Raw genomic sequence first — 17,677 nt, forward strand, 5'->3', positions numbered from 1 at the left:
CCGTTGTGCCGTGGTGTCCCGGAGCGGGAGGAGCGAGAAGGCTCTCAAAAGCGAGAGCGATTTTAACAGAGCTCCCGAGGTTCGTGAAGCGTTCCGCTCCTCCCGGCGCTGAGTTCAGCGTTTCCACCTCACCGCCCACCCGCCGCTCCGCCCGTGTCCTCCCCAAGCCGAGCCCTCCCTCCGCTCCCGGCGTCCCCCGGCAGGCTCCGTGCCCGGCCCGGCCCTCACCTTTCGCTTTCGTTTCTCTCCGGCCGGGCCCGGCGATCGGCAGCCGAGACGCGGGCGGTGCTCCAGAAACCGCCCGCCCTCCGGACGGCGACGCCTCGGCAAGTGTGGGGCGCGGGGTGGGGAGTGGGGGGCGCAACACGGAGGCGGCAGCGGGGTCCGACACCGCCGCGGTTGGCGGGAGCGCTGTGCGGCACAGCCGACGGCCTGCCGAGCCTCTTGCCCTCAGGCGAGCCGCCGAGCTGCGCTGTGTGCATCCGGGCAGAACGTGCGCGACCTGAGGGCTCCGTGAGTGCCCGTGATCCGCACAGCGCAGAGCAGAGAGGCTTTGTCGGAGAAGCCGTGGAAGATGCGAGCCCTGAGAGGGGCATGAAGGGTGTAAGCTGAGAGAAGCCTGAAGAACGCGGGCTGAAGGACGGTCCTCGCGTGGTCACTCCGGAGCTAGCGACAGCTCGTTGCCGCGAACACTAACCGTGCAAACGGGATCGCAGAATGGCTCGGGTTGGAAGGGACCCCAAGGATCATCGAGTCCCAACCCCCTGCCGCAGGCAGGGTTGTGTTGGATCAACAAACGTGCTGAATTGTTTCCTTCCGTCCTTTCCTTCATTCCAAGCCAACAAACCATTGCAAAATCTCCTCAGAGTCCCATCGTTTGTGGCGTTTTTCTGTATTTTCACTGAAATAATAGTGTTTATGTAGCAGGAATGGAAAGAAAAGATGCTTTTCCTAACAAGGCATAGATGCAAATCCTATTTAGGATGGGCTTCGTGTATTGCAGCAATGGGAGGTCTGGCTCTGATGAAAATCATGTGTGTCGTTATTTTATGCACTGCAGGTTTCAGATGGCTGGGATTACGTTCTTGCAATTTAACAAGGTTGTCCTCTGAGTAAATGGAGAGAGCTGAGTCACAGCATAACCCTTCATCCCAGCTCTTGTGAATTTAACAAGTAAGGACTGTCTGAAGCTGACCTTGACACTCTGAAAAGAGAGCCCTTGTTGAACAGTACATGCAATTAACATTTTCCATTTCCTTCAAATCTTGCATATTAGAGCAAACAATCGTACCAGCCTAACACTGGGCCTTTCATTTGGGAAGCTGTTAAATGTAGTTCTAATTTTTACTGCTTTAACAAAAGGGGATACCGAGGGTGTGGAAGCAACACTTTTTTTATTGCACAGTAATGTGAAGGTGCCTGAGGGAATCTGGCACTCATTGAAATCAGAATCTGACAAAGCAATCTTAGTTATCTATGAAAGGAACGGGTCGTCTGAACAAAAGGGAGCCAGTTCAGCAGCCATGATGGCTCTGGGTAACCTCTGTGCAGGTCACTGTTTTGACAGCATGCCATTTCTCTCTGCGCAGGACATGGGACAGGCTGCTAAATCAGCAAGGACCATCGTCATCTCTGGTGTTCCAGATGGTGTTCTGAACGATGATGTCATGAGTGACATTCTGGTGATCCATTTCCAAAAGGCAAAGAATAATGGTGGAGATGTGGAAGAAGTGAAATATCCAACAAGGGAAAAAGGAGTTGCATATATAACTTTTGAAGATCAAGAAGGTATTCACACTAATAGAGCATAGGAAACGTTCTCCCAAAAATTAGCCGTAGAACATTTACTCTAAAACAAATGATTATAAATTCCTTACTGGCATTTAGTAAGGAAGGCATTTAGTTTAGTGCCTTTAGTCAGTCAGAGTTGTAGGATTTTATTTCTGTACAGTGAAGTAATGATTCTGAAGAGACTTTGCACAAACTTTTGTTTGTTTCTAGAGACAAACTTAAACACTGCACAACGTGATTTTTGGAGTCAGGCCTTTGGGAACAAATCTCTGACAATTATTGTTGTAAGGAGACAGGCTTCTGTCTCTCTGAACCATTTTGACTAATGCAAATTAATGCAATGAATTGGATCACCTGTGTGTATGTATGGAAATTTTAGGGAAAGCATCAGGAGGAAAACACCCACACAGTGATGTACTGTCAGACTGGCAATAAGACATTATCCTAGTGCCAAACAAGTGAATCTGCTTTCTCTTTAGTTGTAGAGAGTGTTCTACAGAAGAATGAGCATCGACTAGAAGACAGGAGGCTGCCCAGATACTATCCTCTGAAAGTCACCCCTTACTGTGAAAATGTAAGTTCATCCTCACTTTATCTAGTTGTGCTTCCTTAGCTATGTTAACCATTACCTAACTTCTCTAATTCACAATTTCAGGTCTTCAGCTCTGTCACAGCTGTCCTCGATATGTCTGTTTTCAAAGATAAATTTGTTTTGGAGGATCTAGTACAAGAACTTAAAAAGAAGAGCACAGCTTTGAGCTTTGGTTCTTTGCAATCCAATGGGCATATTTCTGTTCAAGGGTCATTTCCAACAATCAAACGGCTAAGAGACTTTCTTTTACTAAAAGCAAAATCCCTCTCGGAGGATAAAAATGAAGCAAGTAAGTCCCATCAGAGACCAAAGAAGAGGCTGAACAAACACACACTCAGCAGAGAGGTGAATAATTGTGGTCATGATGCTGAAGGGGAAAAGCAAGTGGTTGTTCTTGACACGGATATATACCACTATATGAAGTGCTTCTTTGCCAAGGAACTCCTCGCAAATGCTGATGTTGTGATTTCTGACATCACTGATGGTGATATAACTACACTGCATCTTCAGAAGGGCAGAAACAGGCCTGATAGCGGCCAAGTATTAAGAGTCAAGGAGAAAATTGAAAATCTGTCTATCAAACTTCTTAACAGTTTACGTAAAGAAAGGATCGGCTTTGAGAAGTGCACCAGAGATAAGAAGAAATACAGATCGGTGTGTGAAAGTGTAAGATCCCGCTACCCCGATGTTTTGGTTATTCCTTATGATACTCATATTGATGTGATAGGGAGTTCTTCTGCAGTTTTTGAATTTACACAGGAAGTGAACAAAAAGGTTCAGAGCCCGTTTCAAAACAGGTAGAAAGATAGCATTCATGTTTGTTGCACATTGCGCTTGTAGTGAGCTGTTCTGGTGCAAACTTTCGTGTCACTTCAGGTCTGCCTCATTTCTCCTACATGCAGTCTGGGAATGCTGCGCATCAGGATGAAAAAGCCCATTCCTCCCCAGATACCAAATAAAGTTCAGAGCAAGGAACAAATGATCTTTGTATCTCTGGTGAGCTTCAAGATGGAAGAAATGAAGTTTCTTCCGTCCAGACAGAGACACATTCTTCCTTTCATTTGCTGCATTCTGGCCACATGCACTCTTGTCTTGCTGTCATGGAGCTTATGATGTGAAAAGAAGAATTTTTGAAGATTTTTCTTTAGCATAAGAAATGGTAACTGTAAAGCTGAGTGAACCAACCTGGTATGAAATCCTGCACAGAAATTCACGTGTTTCTTTGTGCAGGGAGATGACCACTGAAGATAGGACTGGTGGCTTGCTGCTGCTGCCCTTATCTGCAGAAGAAAGCTCTTGTTGAGATGCACAGAGGTAGAACTTTAGTACTTGAGAAGATGGAATGCTTGATAAATCTGTAGGCTTCTCATGTCCTGAAAAAGGCCTTACAAGCTGGCACCAGAAGTTCCTGAGAGAAGAAACTGAATTTGTCTTTGTAGGAGCAATAGCAGGTTTTTATCCAGTAGTAACAGCAGCTGCAGCGTCCCTGGACAGCATGTTACTTAGACATGGAAGTATATCCATAATTTTGATGTAAAATCTTGGCACATTTAAACTTTTAAATCATACCCTATTTATACAGTTCTTAGGCCCAACGTGGGAATAGTTTTTCTGATCTAAATCATCTAGTGGTGTAGATACACCAGATAGGAGTAGTCCTTTTTTTTTCCTGTGCAAAACTGATAAGTTAATGCAATAACTAGTAGTTGTAACTGAGAACAGGAACACCTTTATCCTATTAATGCTTTCCAGTTGTGTTTTCCAGACCGTGTCAGAGGTTCAGACTGTGGAGATTTCTGCCATCTCCTGTAAGGACAGGACAGCCTGATGAAGACTTAGTGTTAATTACTTTCTAAATTGAATGCCTTAGAACACTGAATATTTCTTTTGTTAGCAGCTGTACACATTTTCAGTTTTTGATAGGTCGAGGTATGCATATAGTTTTAAAAAACATCCTTAAGTCTACTGTTTGGACTTGTGTCTGCCTTGCTCTTTGCTTTCATTTCTAGAGTTAAGTGCCTGGAGTTAAAACTGAGTGCTCACTACAGAATTCCATCTGATTCACGCGTTAAAATGGAGTGCTGTAAAAGTTCAGCCTCATTCACTGAGATTGGGGATCAAGGCAGTCCACAGGAACGTGACAGCTTAGAGCATGTGTTTTAAAGTTAAACCTTTTCCATGGAGATCCATTATTAGTCCAAATTTGCACCCTTTTGTGATCTTTTTAGAAAGCCAAGTTGAAAGTGTGTTTTGTGATTTCAGAACGTGCAGATTGCTAACACTTGCAGACCATTAGTTCTTATACAGGAAAACCTTATGAAATGGAATGTATGATCCTATTAAAGAAATGTGTTTCAAAATGCTTTGTGTTCTTTAAGCAACTCCTAGACTTTTAGTTGGAAGCTCATCATGCTTAAGGCATTTTCTTGTCGTGACTGATTACCCACTGCAGTTATGCCAACGAAAGATAAAAGTGGTTAAACTAGTACCAGTGCTGTGTTTTAAAATACACTGTCAAAGTGGGAGGATGATGAGCTGAAGTGATGTGCTGAACTGGGAGGGAGGAGTGCTAAAAGGCTTATATCTATGCCAGATTCCTGTGTAGCAGTAGTACATGCAGAGGCTGGAGGGGGGCAGGGCAGAGTGCCCAGAGCCTGGTCTGGTAGGGCCCCTCCTGCTCCCCGCTGACCAAACCTTGCCCTTTTTTAGTGCTCCCCACAGAGCTTAAGCAAGGATGGGATGTTTTTTGACCTCATAAAGGAGAGAATTCTCCATGAAGGTCAGAGCTTTAATGAAATGAGTTCTCTTTTCTAATGTCTGTGTTGACCTTCCATTCTCCTTTCTGCAGAGTCTCGGTGTTGGGGTTTTTGATTCCTAGAGTTTCCTATGCACTTGCAGAAATGCTTAGGGCTCATAAACCAGCAGCACTGATCTCAGTCAGAATACCAGCAGGTCAGGAAAGGGATGAATCCATTGAGTCAACTTTGACAGCAGCACTGGTAGAGGTACTGCTCACTCCTTGTTGTCTGGGTTTTAGGTCAAAACCTCAAAGTCCTTTAAAGACTGCAGTTGAATAAAACTTTTATTGCTGTTTTACAGCAGTTGTCACAGCTCCTCTTCAGATTCACTGGTCCATCAGCCCATTGTCAGCTGAGCATTCGGGCCACCAGGTGCACTGCCACCAGCACTGCCTTGTTTCCTGGGGTGTCTCATCTGCTGCCTCTGGTCCCACACCTGGATGTCATTTCTTTAGAGTAAATTGGGATGTGAGTCCATGGTGGACCAGCACATACCATCTATTGTTATGCTCCTGATCTCTGGGGCTGCTAGTTTAGGTGGGTTTTGCAGCAGCACTGCATTGGAATACCTCACTTTTCTCATCTCTGGTGGTTCCTTGTGGCCCAGCAAGGGCAGGGCTCAAAGCAAGCATCCCACACAGGGTCAGTGCTGGTAGCCAAGGGGCTGTGGTACGTGCTGTGACTGCCTGAGCTGCTCTTTTAGATGTAACTCCACACAGCAACCTTCTTTTTCAGCAGGTGAAAACATGCACTGTGGTCCACCAGGATAGAGCCATGTTTGCTGTAAGATATAAACAGCGTTTCAGCAGAATAACCTTGTAAGTGAAATGTATTCCTTCCATCATAACGCAGTCGCTGTGGAAAAAAAATAGATGTTCAGCAAAAAAAAGAAAGTTTGATTTTTTCCTTAGTGCTGACACATAAACAAATACAGCAAAGCAGACTGGTGTTAGGTCTGGTAAGAGGCTTGCCAGCTATTATTCTCACGGTCACTTTTTATGGCAAGCAAAGCACTGTTATAACTTGAGCTCCACTCAAAAAAGGGATTTAATATTTGTGTATATTGCAAAATATCTGGGAAAGCGTATCAGATGCAATTCCTGGATCTAAACCATCAGTGCTGACTCAGTATTCTCAGCACCAGATTTGCACTTTTAATTTGAAAAGAGAATTCACTCCTGGGAGCTCAACAAAATATTTGTCCTTATTGCTGTGCCGACGCTTGCTGCCCTTTACCAGATGGGGAAATGTAACAGTTCATGGAGTAAAAAAATACAATGCCTAATTTTGTCTGAAGGCACAGTTCTCACTGACATTAAGACAAAGCCTTAATGATAAAATAAAATAAAATAAAATAAAATAAAATAAAATAAAATAAAATAAAATAATCAGCCACAACAACCAGCAGAATCAGCCCTGTTCCTGGCAGGGCAGCACCGCACTGTGGTCAGTGGGTAACCGCCTTTTTGTGTTGTCTGGAAACCTGAGTGTTAGAGAGAGGATTTGACATCCCTTAGCGGGAAAATATTATACAATTTGGTGGAAAAGCAATCTCACTGCTGGCCTGAGGGGGTGGGGGAGGCAGACATGATTTACTGGAGTGCTTTTGCCATCGCTGATGCAAAGCTCTGGTGTGGCCCAGGGAGGACAAAGCCTCTGTTACTCCCCATTGTACCTGCACGTGTAATAGTGCAGCGTGAAAGGTGCCTGCAAAGCATGTGGGAAGGGGGTTGGTTGGTATGTTGGAAGATCTTTCTTGCAGGTATAATTGTTGTCATCCAATCTGTCTCGGCAATGTTTGAATCGCATTGAAACTTCCTCTATGCATTTGTTCAAAAAAAAAAGAATCCAACACCTACTACAAAAGACCTGTCATGCTTATTGAAAGGCTGCAATGCCAGAAAGACATTTTCTGACGGAAGAAGTGCTGCTTCGGGGAGACATCTTATTAAATACATACATATAGGTAGGAAAATTCAATGACTGATTCTTCAAGATGACTGTCAGCCTCGTCCATCTCCATCTGGCCACCCCGGAGACCCAGAAGCGTGACACTTGTGATGAAAGCATGCCATGGCCATCAGCCAGGGGCGAGCTGGGGTGGTTGGTGAGTCAGTGTGGGGTGGATGGGGATGCACTCCCACTGGGACAGGAGGAGATGAGCTCGGCACTCTGTGCATCCGGAGGCGCTGAGGCTCTCATTTGGCTCCGGTCCGGCCCTCAGGAAGCTCCCACAAGCAAACACACACGTTCCTGTTTTGTTGTACATCTTGTGCAAGAGAGGAAAGCAGCTGTCGAGCAGGGCCAAGATAGCACTGAAAAAATTCCTCTCTGTTGCTCAACATTTCCGTGGTGATTTTGTCCATCGCATTCAGAGAGGCTGATGGGTGTTTACAGGATATGTGGCTTCTCTCCAAGCTATCACTGCTGACTGCTTGGCTACACGCAGGAAAACATCTATGAGTGTGGCCCAATGTCATTCAAAATATCTCATTTTTTGGCGTTTGGGTTTTTACCCTTCAATCTGCCGCAGATGCTGACAAAAGGACCTTTTCCATCCCTCTCTTTAGTCAACACTGCACAACAACCTGGAGCTGCTGGAGCCCCGTCTGGTTGTACTTACTTTTTCCCTTGCAGAACGTCCACTGGAAAACAAGCCTCTTTCTGCTTTGCCTTGCATAGCTTTCCTTCGTCTCCTGACACCCATTAATGACCTTCAGAAAAACATCTCAGAGTAACCGAGTGAAGAAGGAGTACTGCCTCTAATGGCAGCAGCTGCCGCTGGATTTAAGCCATTTTTCAGGTGGATTTCCCCTCCCATCACTGCTACTGCCTGTTTAATGGCCGTAGTACAGAGCAGGACCAGCCAGGCCAAGTGCTTTACCCGAATAAAACGTGGTATGAGATGCTGGAAAAACAAAGTTCTGCTCTCTTTGTGCAGCTCAGGGATGGAGAAGCCATCCCACATGGCCCTGCTGGTGCTGGGGCTGGCACTGCAGCCAGTGAGCAGCACTGGTGCACCTCCACACGCTCAACTTGTACTTCAGACATGCTTTAGAAAGCTTTTTTTTAAAGCCTTTCATTTTGGTGTGGGTACCAGCAAATCTCTCCCAGCGTTACAGTAAAGCAACCTCTCTCTTTGGCGTTGCACGCAGCCATGCCCTGTGTGCTGGGACTCTGCAGAAATCCATCTCTTTTAGCACCGTCTGGAGCTTCTCTTTATGAGCAGATTGCTCTTGCACGGATACAGCCAGTTCTTAACAACTGGAAAACTGTAATGCACACAGTAAACACCACCGAGAGCTCTTTTTCCCCCTCTAAGTTACACGAGCACTTCCCCCACGAGCTGGGGGATTTGGCATTTCTCTTGGGTGTACTTTACATTTTCCAAACTTTCTGAATAACGTGTTGAGAGACTTAAGCATCTGCACTGCCAAACGAAATGAGAGAAGAAACGGTTCTGCGGGCTCATTAATGCCTGGCACTGACAGGCCTGGAGGGGCTGTGGGTGTATTTACATAGGGCAGAAACAGGCCTGAGGGGACGAGCTCTGCTATTTACATAGGGAAGAGGGCTTCCTTTGGGGGGGCTCATTTAAATGCAAGCGGCACAAGAGCTGACAGCAGCCTTCATTCCATACAGCTCTATCTGTGCTTCCAGAAAGAGGCCTGAAAATGTGGTGCTTTGTGTTGCGTTTGGAGCTGTTTTGTTCAGGCAGGTGGGCGATGCCTCTGCTGGCAGAGCATCCACGGCCTTCCTTACTGTGCACAGTGTCCAGGTGAGTGGCACTGATGGCAAATTTCAGATTTGCCCTAGATTCTGGCTGCTCTCTGTTAGCTCTGATGCCTGTCTCGCAGCTTTGGTGCTTCTCCTGGTCTTGCTCATGATGCGCAACCAGCATCATTGATGCTAGTGTGCAAAATAGCCCTTGTGCATCCTGTTTGCACACAGTGCTTGCTGTGATCATGGACCAGTTAACACATCTGCTCGCCTAGCAGCCCTGTGCTCACAGAGATAACACAGCAACCTGGCTGGTCTCTTCCAGCTCTCTCAAGCAGGCGTCCCGGATGGACAACCACAGCTGAAACATAATTTAGTTCCTTTTAGACCATTTCAGGTGCCTGGAGCCTGTGATTGTTTCTGTATCTGATACAGACCTTTCCAATCAGGTGAGTGTGCTCCTGCAGGGGCAAACACTGCATGCTGAGAGCAGCATTGAGCTAAAATGCTAAAAACAAGCGTGCCAGAGGCTTTGCAGTGAGCTGCACCTGGCTGCCTTGACACCGCTGTCTGAGCTGATCTCAAATCCTCAGCTTCATGCCAGCTGACATTTATGCTGCTGCCTCTGCACCAGCCAGTCCCATCCATCACCCTCCCAGCTTTGCGTGGCAAACGCAAGCAGCAGTAAATAAATAATTCCATGGGTCTCAGCGCTAAAGAGTTAAGAAAGCATTGTGCTCTCCCCCAGGGAGAGTTGCCTATTGCAACTTGCAAACACTTGCTATCTGTTTCCAGGTGGTAATTAAAACAGCCACCCCCACCAAGATGGGATTACATCAAGAGGCTGACAATTTCCTGCAGAAAACAGCTGTGTTTCCACTAATGAGCCACAAGATCAGCAGAACCCAGCAGTTGCCTGCAGTTGTGGGTACAGCTCTGGCATGTGAGGCCCTGGGACCTTCGCGTGATTGGTGCTGCTGTTTCTCAGAGACTGCTGATGTTATCCCAGCTTGCACAAGTTTGCTCATCCTGCTGTGAGATTTCTCCTTTGCAAATGCTCACTGTGGGCAGCAGCTTAGTTAGGTGCTGTGCAATTGGCCCTGCCTGGAGAGGGTGAATCAGGGCACATTAACCACAGAGGGAGGGGGAAGGCACAGCTATTGTGTCTCTGGGAGTCGTTAAGGATCCCCAACCCCATGCACTCCCCAATACCCACTGCCCACATCCCTCAGTTCCACGTCCCCACAGCTCTGGGACACCCCTAGGGATGGTGACCCCCCCACTCCTTGGGCAGCTGTGCCACTGCCTGACTGCTCTTTGGAGAAGGAATCATTCCTAATAGCCAAAGTCCTCAAGTCCTGCTCGTCCCACCCTGTTACCACCAGCCCGTGTGTACGGAGTGTGATCCCACTCCATATGTGCTGCAGGACGGGCGGCACAGAAGGGTGTGCTTACATTGCAACTGTTGTGTTTTATTGTTCTTCCAGTTTCATTTTGAGGGGTTGGGTTTTCTTTACAACACGTTTATGTTTTCCTCTGCAGTCCTTACCTGCCGCGTGGAAGCCGTTAACCTCAGCCAGATGCTTGGCAGCAATAAGGCCATTAATGCTCACCCTGAGATCGTTACCATGTTAATGAATCACTGGACTTGTGTGCCTGGGTAAGCAGAGACACAGCTCAGCATGAAGGTGGGAACTGAGGTTTCCCAGGAGCTCTGCAAGCCCCCAGCACCACTCGGCGATGGCAGCACCACTGCAGCCCACATCTAACGCTATATGGTTGTGCCCATCTCCCTTTTTGGGCTGGGACTGCCAGAACATGAGCAGGAATCATAGGGTATAGGTGGCACAGCATCTGTCTATCTGACTGTCTAAGCCGGCCCAAACATTTTACAGGCCTCAGGTTTTCAGCTGGTTTTGCATATTTATTTTTATGTGGGTTTTAATAGACTAAGCAAGGTTTTCTTCCTCCCTGCAATCGCTCCCTGATGGGAAACTTATGATGTGCTGCTGGATGTTTCTTGCTCAAAAGCCTCGGGTAGGAAATGGGGGATTGCCAGAGCTTCCTGCATGCCATTTGGGTCCACCTTTGAGATGGGGCCAAAGGAGCCAAGGTCGCAGCCAGGCCCTGCTGGGGAGGATGAAGACCTGATGCTGCAGGTCAATAGGAGCACATGGGTCCTTTCTTAGGGCAAAGCAGACATGATGGGCAGGTCAGCCAGTTATCACCACTGAGGGAAGAGAGAGAGAGATCTGGGAGATGCCTTCAAGAACTAAGAGCCCATTTAATTTCAAATGTAACGACTTTCTACAGTCCCTAATAATTTTGAGGTACATTAGCTGCCTGCACTCCAGATTGCTGTAAGGATGTCGTCGGGTACCAGACTGTCAGATATGAAAGCTTAATAAGTGACACGCTTTACATTTTTGGTGCAATCAAATATAAAAGCTTCCACTTGCTTAAAATTACCAGAGGTAATTTCAACACAGCTGTCAAGTCATTTTCCTAGAAATTGAAGTTTTTCCTAATGTGCTTTTACTGAGATGGAGGGAAATTGTTTCCGATGCAATTGCTCTGCGTGCAGGTATTACTGGAGAGAGGTGCAGCTCAATGTTATGCTGAGAAGGCATTTCTGGATGCGGGAGGTGGTCCCTGCCTCAAATCTGAGTGGGAGCCCAGGGCTGAGTACCTGAAGGTTCAGAGGATGGTACAGAGCTGGGAGGAGCGGCTGCCACCCCAGAAGGTAGGGTTGCCATTGAGGGAGACCTGGGCAGGCTGAGAATTGGGTAGAGAACAACCCAATGTGGTCAACAAGGACAAGTGTAGCATCCTGCACCTGGGGGGGAACAACCGTATGCATCAGTACAGGCTGGGGGCTCAGCTGCTGGAAAGATGCTCTGCAGTCCCACACAGCAGTGGGACACCCCAGAGATGGTGAGCCCCCACTCCCTGGGCAGCTGTGCCACTGCCTGACTGCTCTGTGGAGAAGGAATTGTTCCTTGTACCCCCTTGCACCCAACCACACTGGGGGGAACATGGGCGCTACTGCTCTGCCTGGGTTACACCTGTAGCTTGCCATCCCTTGGCCAAGCCAGGAGCTGCAGGAAGGCCTTAAACCCCCCCTAAACTCCCACTTCTATCCCCTCAGTGCTCCATTTTGTTTGGGATCTCTGTCTCCCCTCACTGCATGTTTCCTGCCTGCAGATGGACTGCTTTATGGGCTGGCTGAGCCCACTGCCCACAGCCAGGATGAAATCACTGCTTTTTTATTTCATCATTACAGGCCCATAACCGGCTCTTAGGGCAAATGGAGTGTTTTTTCTCTAAATAGTTGTAAACATTAACGCAGTGCACTTTAAAAGCAAGAGAGAAGAGTGAGAAAGCACCAACCTTTGTGCCTGCTGCAGAAAGGTCCTACCCCAGCACTGCACCTTGGTCCCTTTATGGGGCCTCTGAGCAGAAAGGTTACAGCAGAAAACTGTTCAAATTACAATGTTTGCACACCACTGGGAGCAAGAAAGTCAAAGCCTGGGTATGCTCTGACCTGCACTTAGGAGATGGAAGAAAAAGGAAGACAAGCCTTGGATCACATCCAATGGCACTGTGCGTGACGGATGCATCTCAGGATGGAGACATTTTGGGGGGATTTTTAGTTTTCTTTTTTCTCATTTAGCTGAACTAAATGATGCTCCAGTACTTGGGGACCAGTCAGGCACCAGGCAGCGTTTCTGTTTCAGACCTCTCTTTTATGATCTCAGTGCCTTCATTTGTCCCAATTCCCTCTGCTTTCTGGGAGAAGGCGGCCGCCCCTCACCCAAAGAGCTCTTTGTGACCGCAGTGATGTGACGACCACAGCTGTGCTGCCTGGCACATCAGGTCGGACTGAGCCCCAGACCTCTCAGTGGAATGGCCTCTTCTGTGTTTTCCTGAAATTTGATATCCTAATTAAGGCTTTCCTCCACTTAACAAGGAGGAATGTGTATCACAAGCTTGCTGAGGCTGCTGCCAGATGACTTGAGCTCGGTGTGATGGGTGAAATGCCATCCCTGCTGCTGCACAGGGTGTGAATGATGTGGTCCCCAATGAAGCAGCCAGCCCAGTGCAAAGCAGTCTGTCTGGGGGGCTGTTTCCATAGCGTGGACACCAGCACTTCTCCCCTTAGCAAGGGTGGGGAGAGGGCTGTGAGGAAGGAGGAGCGACAGACAGCAGGGCAGGCTCTGTGCACACAGAACCCCTAGCATGCATATCTTTAGGGTTAGAGCTGATGTGTGCAGGAGCATTTGCATCTCACCAGGGCTTTGATCCAGCTGTAATTCTGACTCTGCTCCTCAGATTTGAACACTGCATATGAAGCAGCGAGTTAAGATGTGACTTAGGGCAGCTTATTGCTGTTTTGGGAAGGAGCAAGGCAGCAGAATCTCCCCATGCAGAGCACAGCACTGCCCCACGCATGCAGCTGCCACGTGACCTTCTGTGGGTAAATGCAACCTAGCTATTAAGCTTCATTCCTGGCTGCCAGATATAGGAATATCTACTGTCAGATGGCTAATTCCTGGGATTTGTACAGTTTGACACAAAAATGACAGTGCTGAGGATTCGCGGCTTCCAATTTTGTTCTACACTCTGCCTTTTTTTTATAGTGTTTCTCCTGCGGTTGAGAAAATCCCACCAGGCAAGCGATGGAATCAACACTACCAACATCCTAAGAGTGCTCACAGCATAATCCTGCTCTGTTTTATTTCTGGAGAACCGTTTCTCATTTTAGTTAAGGAGAAGTTCATAAACACCTATGGAAGAGGGACAACAAGAGGGTGAATGTAGACCCTCTGTGTATCTAAGCTGGAAAGGATGAGGCAAAGTAAGGAAGAGCCCTTGGGAAATGTATATGAGAGGTCTTGAGAGGGTGGGAGAGGTCCTGTATGCAGGCTCTGAATTAAGTGAGATAAATAATGGGTTATGCAAAAAGCAGAAGATAAAAGAGCTCTTGAGAATGCAGTTAAGGTTTTGGGTGTATGGGAAGTCAACTTAAAACAAATAGTGTTTTCATTGTGATTTCTTTTAGAGAGACATGCAGGAATGGGAAGCGTTTCAAATGCAGTTTAAGAACAGGAGTGCTGAGAATTCTGAATGCAGCTAAAGAAAAAGATGCTTAAATCTCTGACTGGGGGAAACCTTTGAGGTGATGGGAAACTTCAGCACAATTGAGAGAAAGGGGTGCTTGGGGGAGGCGTAGGAAATGAAAGGGAGAGAAGAGGTGAAAGGAATGGGAAAACAGAGAGAAAGAGACGGCAGGAAGAGACGGAGTGGAGGATCATCCTAACAAGATTACAGGGGATTAGACAATTGAGCAGAAGCCTCGTTAATTGGGTGCTGACCTTTGCGCTGAGGCTGTCGGGGTGAAGCTGGAGGCGAGGCGGTGATGGCCGGTGGGATGGGGGCAGGAGGGCAGGGTGGGCACCAGCCCGTGGACTGCAGTCCTTAGCAGTTCTTTGCTGTTCTTTGGCTCTCCCTGAGCCCCAGCTGCCAGCACAGCAGTCCGTTATAGCAGCACATATAGAAGAATATATGCTGCAATGTTTGGACACCAGAACAGCCCCAAGTTAGAACTTAGAAACCCGTGGTGTACGAAATCAAACTATCAGTGTGGATGGGCAGCTTGTCTGTGAGTGAGGTGCACCTGTGAAGTCTGGAATATTTCCTGCTATCCCCTTACATCGTGGTAGGAGGCAGAAGCCTCCCATCTCCTTGGGTCAGCTCCTTTTTCCTTCACCCTCATGCTTCTTGCAGCAGCACCAGAGGGTGCTGTGTGCCATTGCTCAGCGCAGTGCCAAGGGTTTGCTGGGGAATCATGGATTGCACGACATCTTCTTGATGCAACAGAAATTAAACTGCGTATTTACTTAGAAAAAAGAAAAGTACAGCAGCTGCAAAGCATGTTCATCAGCCTTCGCACTGCAAGTTGAATTTTAAGCATGCAGCAGAGAAAAGACACCCTGTGTGGAGCAATCCTGTGCAGACAGCAGGAGGACTACGGCTGTGTTAATAGATTTTTACCCTCTCTGTATTCTATTATTCCATAAAACACAACTGCGTTGAATGATACGGACTCCTGTTGAATTAATTATTGATACAGTGCCCCAAAGGTTTGGAAGTACTGATTCAGTGGGTGGTGCTGGGAGAAGGCGGCCCAGGTCTGAGCAGGAGATCCCGCTGCTCCCACCCCAAGCAGCCCTACGTGCCAGGCAGCAGAGACCCATTCATCACAAGTATCCACGCAATAATGGAATAAATATATGGTGCTTACAGTACCAAGTAACTCACTATTAAGGATTTGCATGTGATACGGGCAAAGCCATTGCTATCCTGGAAGTGAAGCCTTTCTGGAAAACATTAGCTTGTTTTTGGGAGATCTGCTGCAAGTGAGGAATTGTGGGCTGTGTAAATTGTGATGTGCTGGGAGTTGTGCTGGGGGCACAGAGCTGGATCTCGGAGCATATAATGCATAACTGGAAACTCTCTGCCCATGTAGAAATCTGATTTTAGCAGGAGTTCCCAGCAGTTTGGGTAGCAGAGGTGCTTGGGAGGTTCAGCAACATGCTTTTGTGTGACACAGGATAAGAAACACATGCGAGGCTGGGGGAGAGGATTAATGCATGCATATGAGCTACTGTAGGAGAACACCAATTACTGGAAAATTACATTCTCCAGGAGACTAAAGTAATCTTTTTACCCACATTGCAAACATATTGTAAGTGTGCTTTGAAATGTTATGACTTCAAAATGTGCATTTTAAAAGTAAAAAACCTATGGCACCGGGAGTGCTTCCTTCATGTTTTTGTACATCCATCACTGCATAACCAACGGCGGCAGCCAGGGGACACGATTGCTGCTTCAGTGCAGGAAATGGAAACCTGGGGAAGAAGGGGATGGACTGGGCTGGGAGGCTGAGGACAGGGCGACAGGCAGGTGTCCCCTCTGGTATTTATTTCCCTTTCCTTTCACTGTTGGTTGGAGGAGTGAAGAACGGGGAACCCAAAATGACACTTTTCCACCCAAAGCTTTGCTGCTTATAGGACAGAGTGTATTTTGTTCCTCCTACAGTACTCTTATCAATGATTTTTATTAATTAAGCTGGAGCTCGTGTGGTGTCCGGTGAGCAGAGGTCAGCCCTGGTCTGTCCCCAGATCCCAACCAGGCCCATTGCCAACAGGACACTGCAGCACAACTGAGCAATTGGCAGCCTCTCTGCAGGCCAGTTTTGGCACAAAATATGCAATTTGTGTGAAATGGAGCCTGCTTTTGGAAAGCAGTGCATTGTCCATCCTGCTGCACAGCACTGATGCTGCCCAAGGTGTCCCCATGCCCTGTTCCCAAGTCTCAGCAGTGCCCGTGCAGTGGTGGCACTGGAGAAGGTCGAGGCATGCTGCCCTCTGCGGTTCTGCATGGTGTGTTGGCTCCTCTCGCTCCAGCTGAGCCGTAAATTGATTTAAGGGTAATCTGTAAGGGTAAGCTTTATGGAAAGGAATGTGCGAGCTGTTAAAGGGCTTTGGGGGATATAAACCAGAGCAAAACTGAAGCTCTCAGCTGCTGAGAGCAAGGCTTGCCGCAAGGGTACTGCTCCCCACGAACACGATACGCTGAGCAGAACCATTCCTGAGTTAGAGGATACAACAAGGAGAAACACTGAGCAAATCACCCTGCAAAAAACTACTAACCCTTGTGTGCTGGAGGAATGTGAGCCATTCCTGTGAATATTCGGGAGTGCTGGTTGCACGGGCACTGGTTTTGCTGTGTTTGGGGCCCATCTGCAAATGAAGCGGTGCGAGGTCAGAGCTGAGGCCCTCCCAGCACAGCTGGATGGCTCTGCACTGGGGCAATGGTTTGGGAATTCTTAGCAAGGCAGAGCAGCAACCTGTCCTGCAAGTGGAAGACTTGGAAAAACACGAATCTGTAATGTCTGTCGGTGTTTTCAATGCAATTTGTATGGTTTCATGAGGCTGATGGTTACAACTCTGAGTTGCTCACCCTCCTCACCCCTTGTCCGTGTGGCTCTGGGAGAAGTGCCCATCCTGCCTCTCTTAAGCGGTCACAAACATCTCATTAAAAATAATTAAGAAAGTGCCCCTCAAGGATGGCTTCTGGCACTTGTCCTGTACACCCCAGGGCCGTGCTGGTTGATGGGAGCCCTGTGGATGTCTGCAGCCACTTGTGTGCTGTTGGGGCTGCTGTGCCTCCCCCAGCCCCCGCTGCGCTGCACACAGATCCCGCTCTTCATTTAGCTTAGTCTAATTAATGTGAGAATAATTTGCAGGGGAGGAACTCACTGCTGTGCCAGGGGAATGGGGAGAGCATGGCACTGCCTTTGGTGCACGTGAAAGCTGCTCGGGGAGCTGGGGAAGCTCCGGCTTAAATCACTGCTGGGTTTTTGCAAAGCACTCTGCTCGGAGGGTCCCAGATCTGGATAAAATGTTTAAATATTAATTGGGAAACAGCCGGCAGTGCAGGTGTTCTTCCTCCTTTCCCTTCCCATGCCTCCCTCGTGGGGCTGCTCTCCTCCGACTCACCGACTATTTCCGACAGCATTCGGCTGTATGCAGTCAGCTGGGAGGGCTGCAGGACGTGCGTCTGAGCACAAAGGAAATGTGCAAAGGTAGGACAGGGAAGAGCTTGCTCTGAGCTCTGGTGTGGCTCCCAAGTCCTCTGCGCTGTGCCTGCGAATGCTCTCAGTGACCCAGGTGTGCAAAAATGGGAACATCCTGGCTTCACCTAACAGAGC

General features: G+C 47.9%; 2 protein-coding genes across 3 annotated transcripts in view; one reads left to right on the top strand and one right to left on the bottom strand.

Annotated features, from left to right (window-relative positions):
* Window positions 1-297, bottom strand: part of TNFAIP6 (TNF alpha induced protein 6) — a 41,253-nt gene extending 40,956 nt beyond the window's left edge. Inside the window, exon 1 of the mRNA XM_048954085.1 lies at window positions 229-297. The gene's annotated coding sequence lies outside the window, so the exon portion shown is untranslated. The remainder of the gene's footprint in view (window positions 1-228) is intronic.
* Window positions 218-6,497, top strand: RBM43 (RNA binding motif protein 43). Of its 2 annotated transcripts, none has more exons than XM_048954081.1 (4): window positions 218-326; window positions 1,590-1,788; window positions 2,271-2,365; window positions 2,447-6,497. In XM_048954081.1, exons 2-4 carry the CDS (start codon window positions 1,593-1,595, stop codon window positions 3,182-3,184), a joined length of 1,029 nt encoding a protein of 342 aa, XP_048810038.1. In that variant the 5' UTR covers window positions 218-326; window positions 1,590-1,592; the 3' UTR covers window positions 3,185-6,497. The 2 variants fall into 2 exon arrangements, with proteins under 2 accessions (XP_048810038.1, XP_048810039.1); XM_048954082.1 differs by lacking the exon at window positions 218-326 and adding an exon at window positions 1,065-1,173 and having other exon boundaries at window positions 2,447-6,481.
* Window positions 6,498-17,677: the final 11,180 nt, after the last annotated feature.

Source organism: Lagopus muta, chromosome 8, assembly GCF_023343835.1.
Source record: "Lagopus muta isolate bLagMut1 chromosome 8, bLagMut1 primary, whole genome shotgun sequence".
NCBI classification, from domain to species: domain Eukaryota; kingdom Metazoa; phylum Chordata; class Aves; order Galliformes; family Phasianidae; genus Lagopus; species Lagopus muta.

Bases quoted from the DNA above. Each gene is read 5' to 3' on its own strand.
- RBM43 (XM_048954081.1), top strand. From the start codon at position 1,593: ATGGGACAGGCTGCTAAATCAGCAAGGACCATCGTCATCTCTGGTGTT. The intron at 1,789-2,270 runs GTATTCACACTA...CTTTCTCTTTAG, and splicing joins AACTTTTGAAGATCAAGAAG to TTGTAGAGAGTGTTCTACAG. The intron at 2,366-2,446 runs GTAAGTTCATCC...TCACAATTTCAG, and splicing joins TCACCCCTTACTGTGAAAAT to GTCTTCAGCTCTGTCACAGC.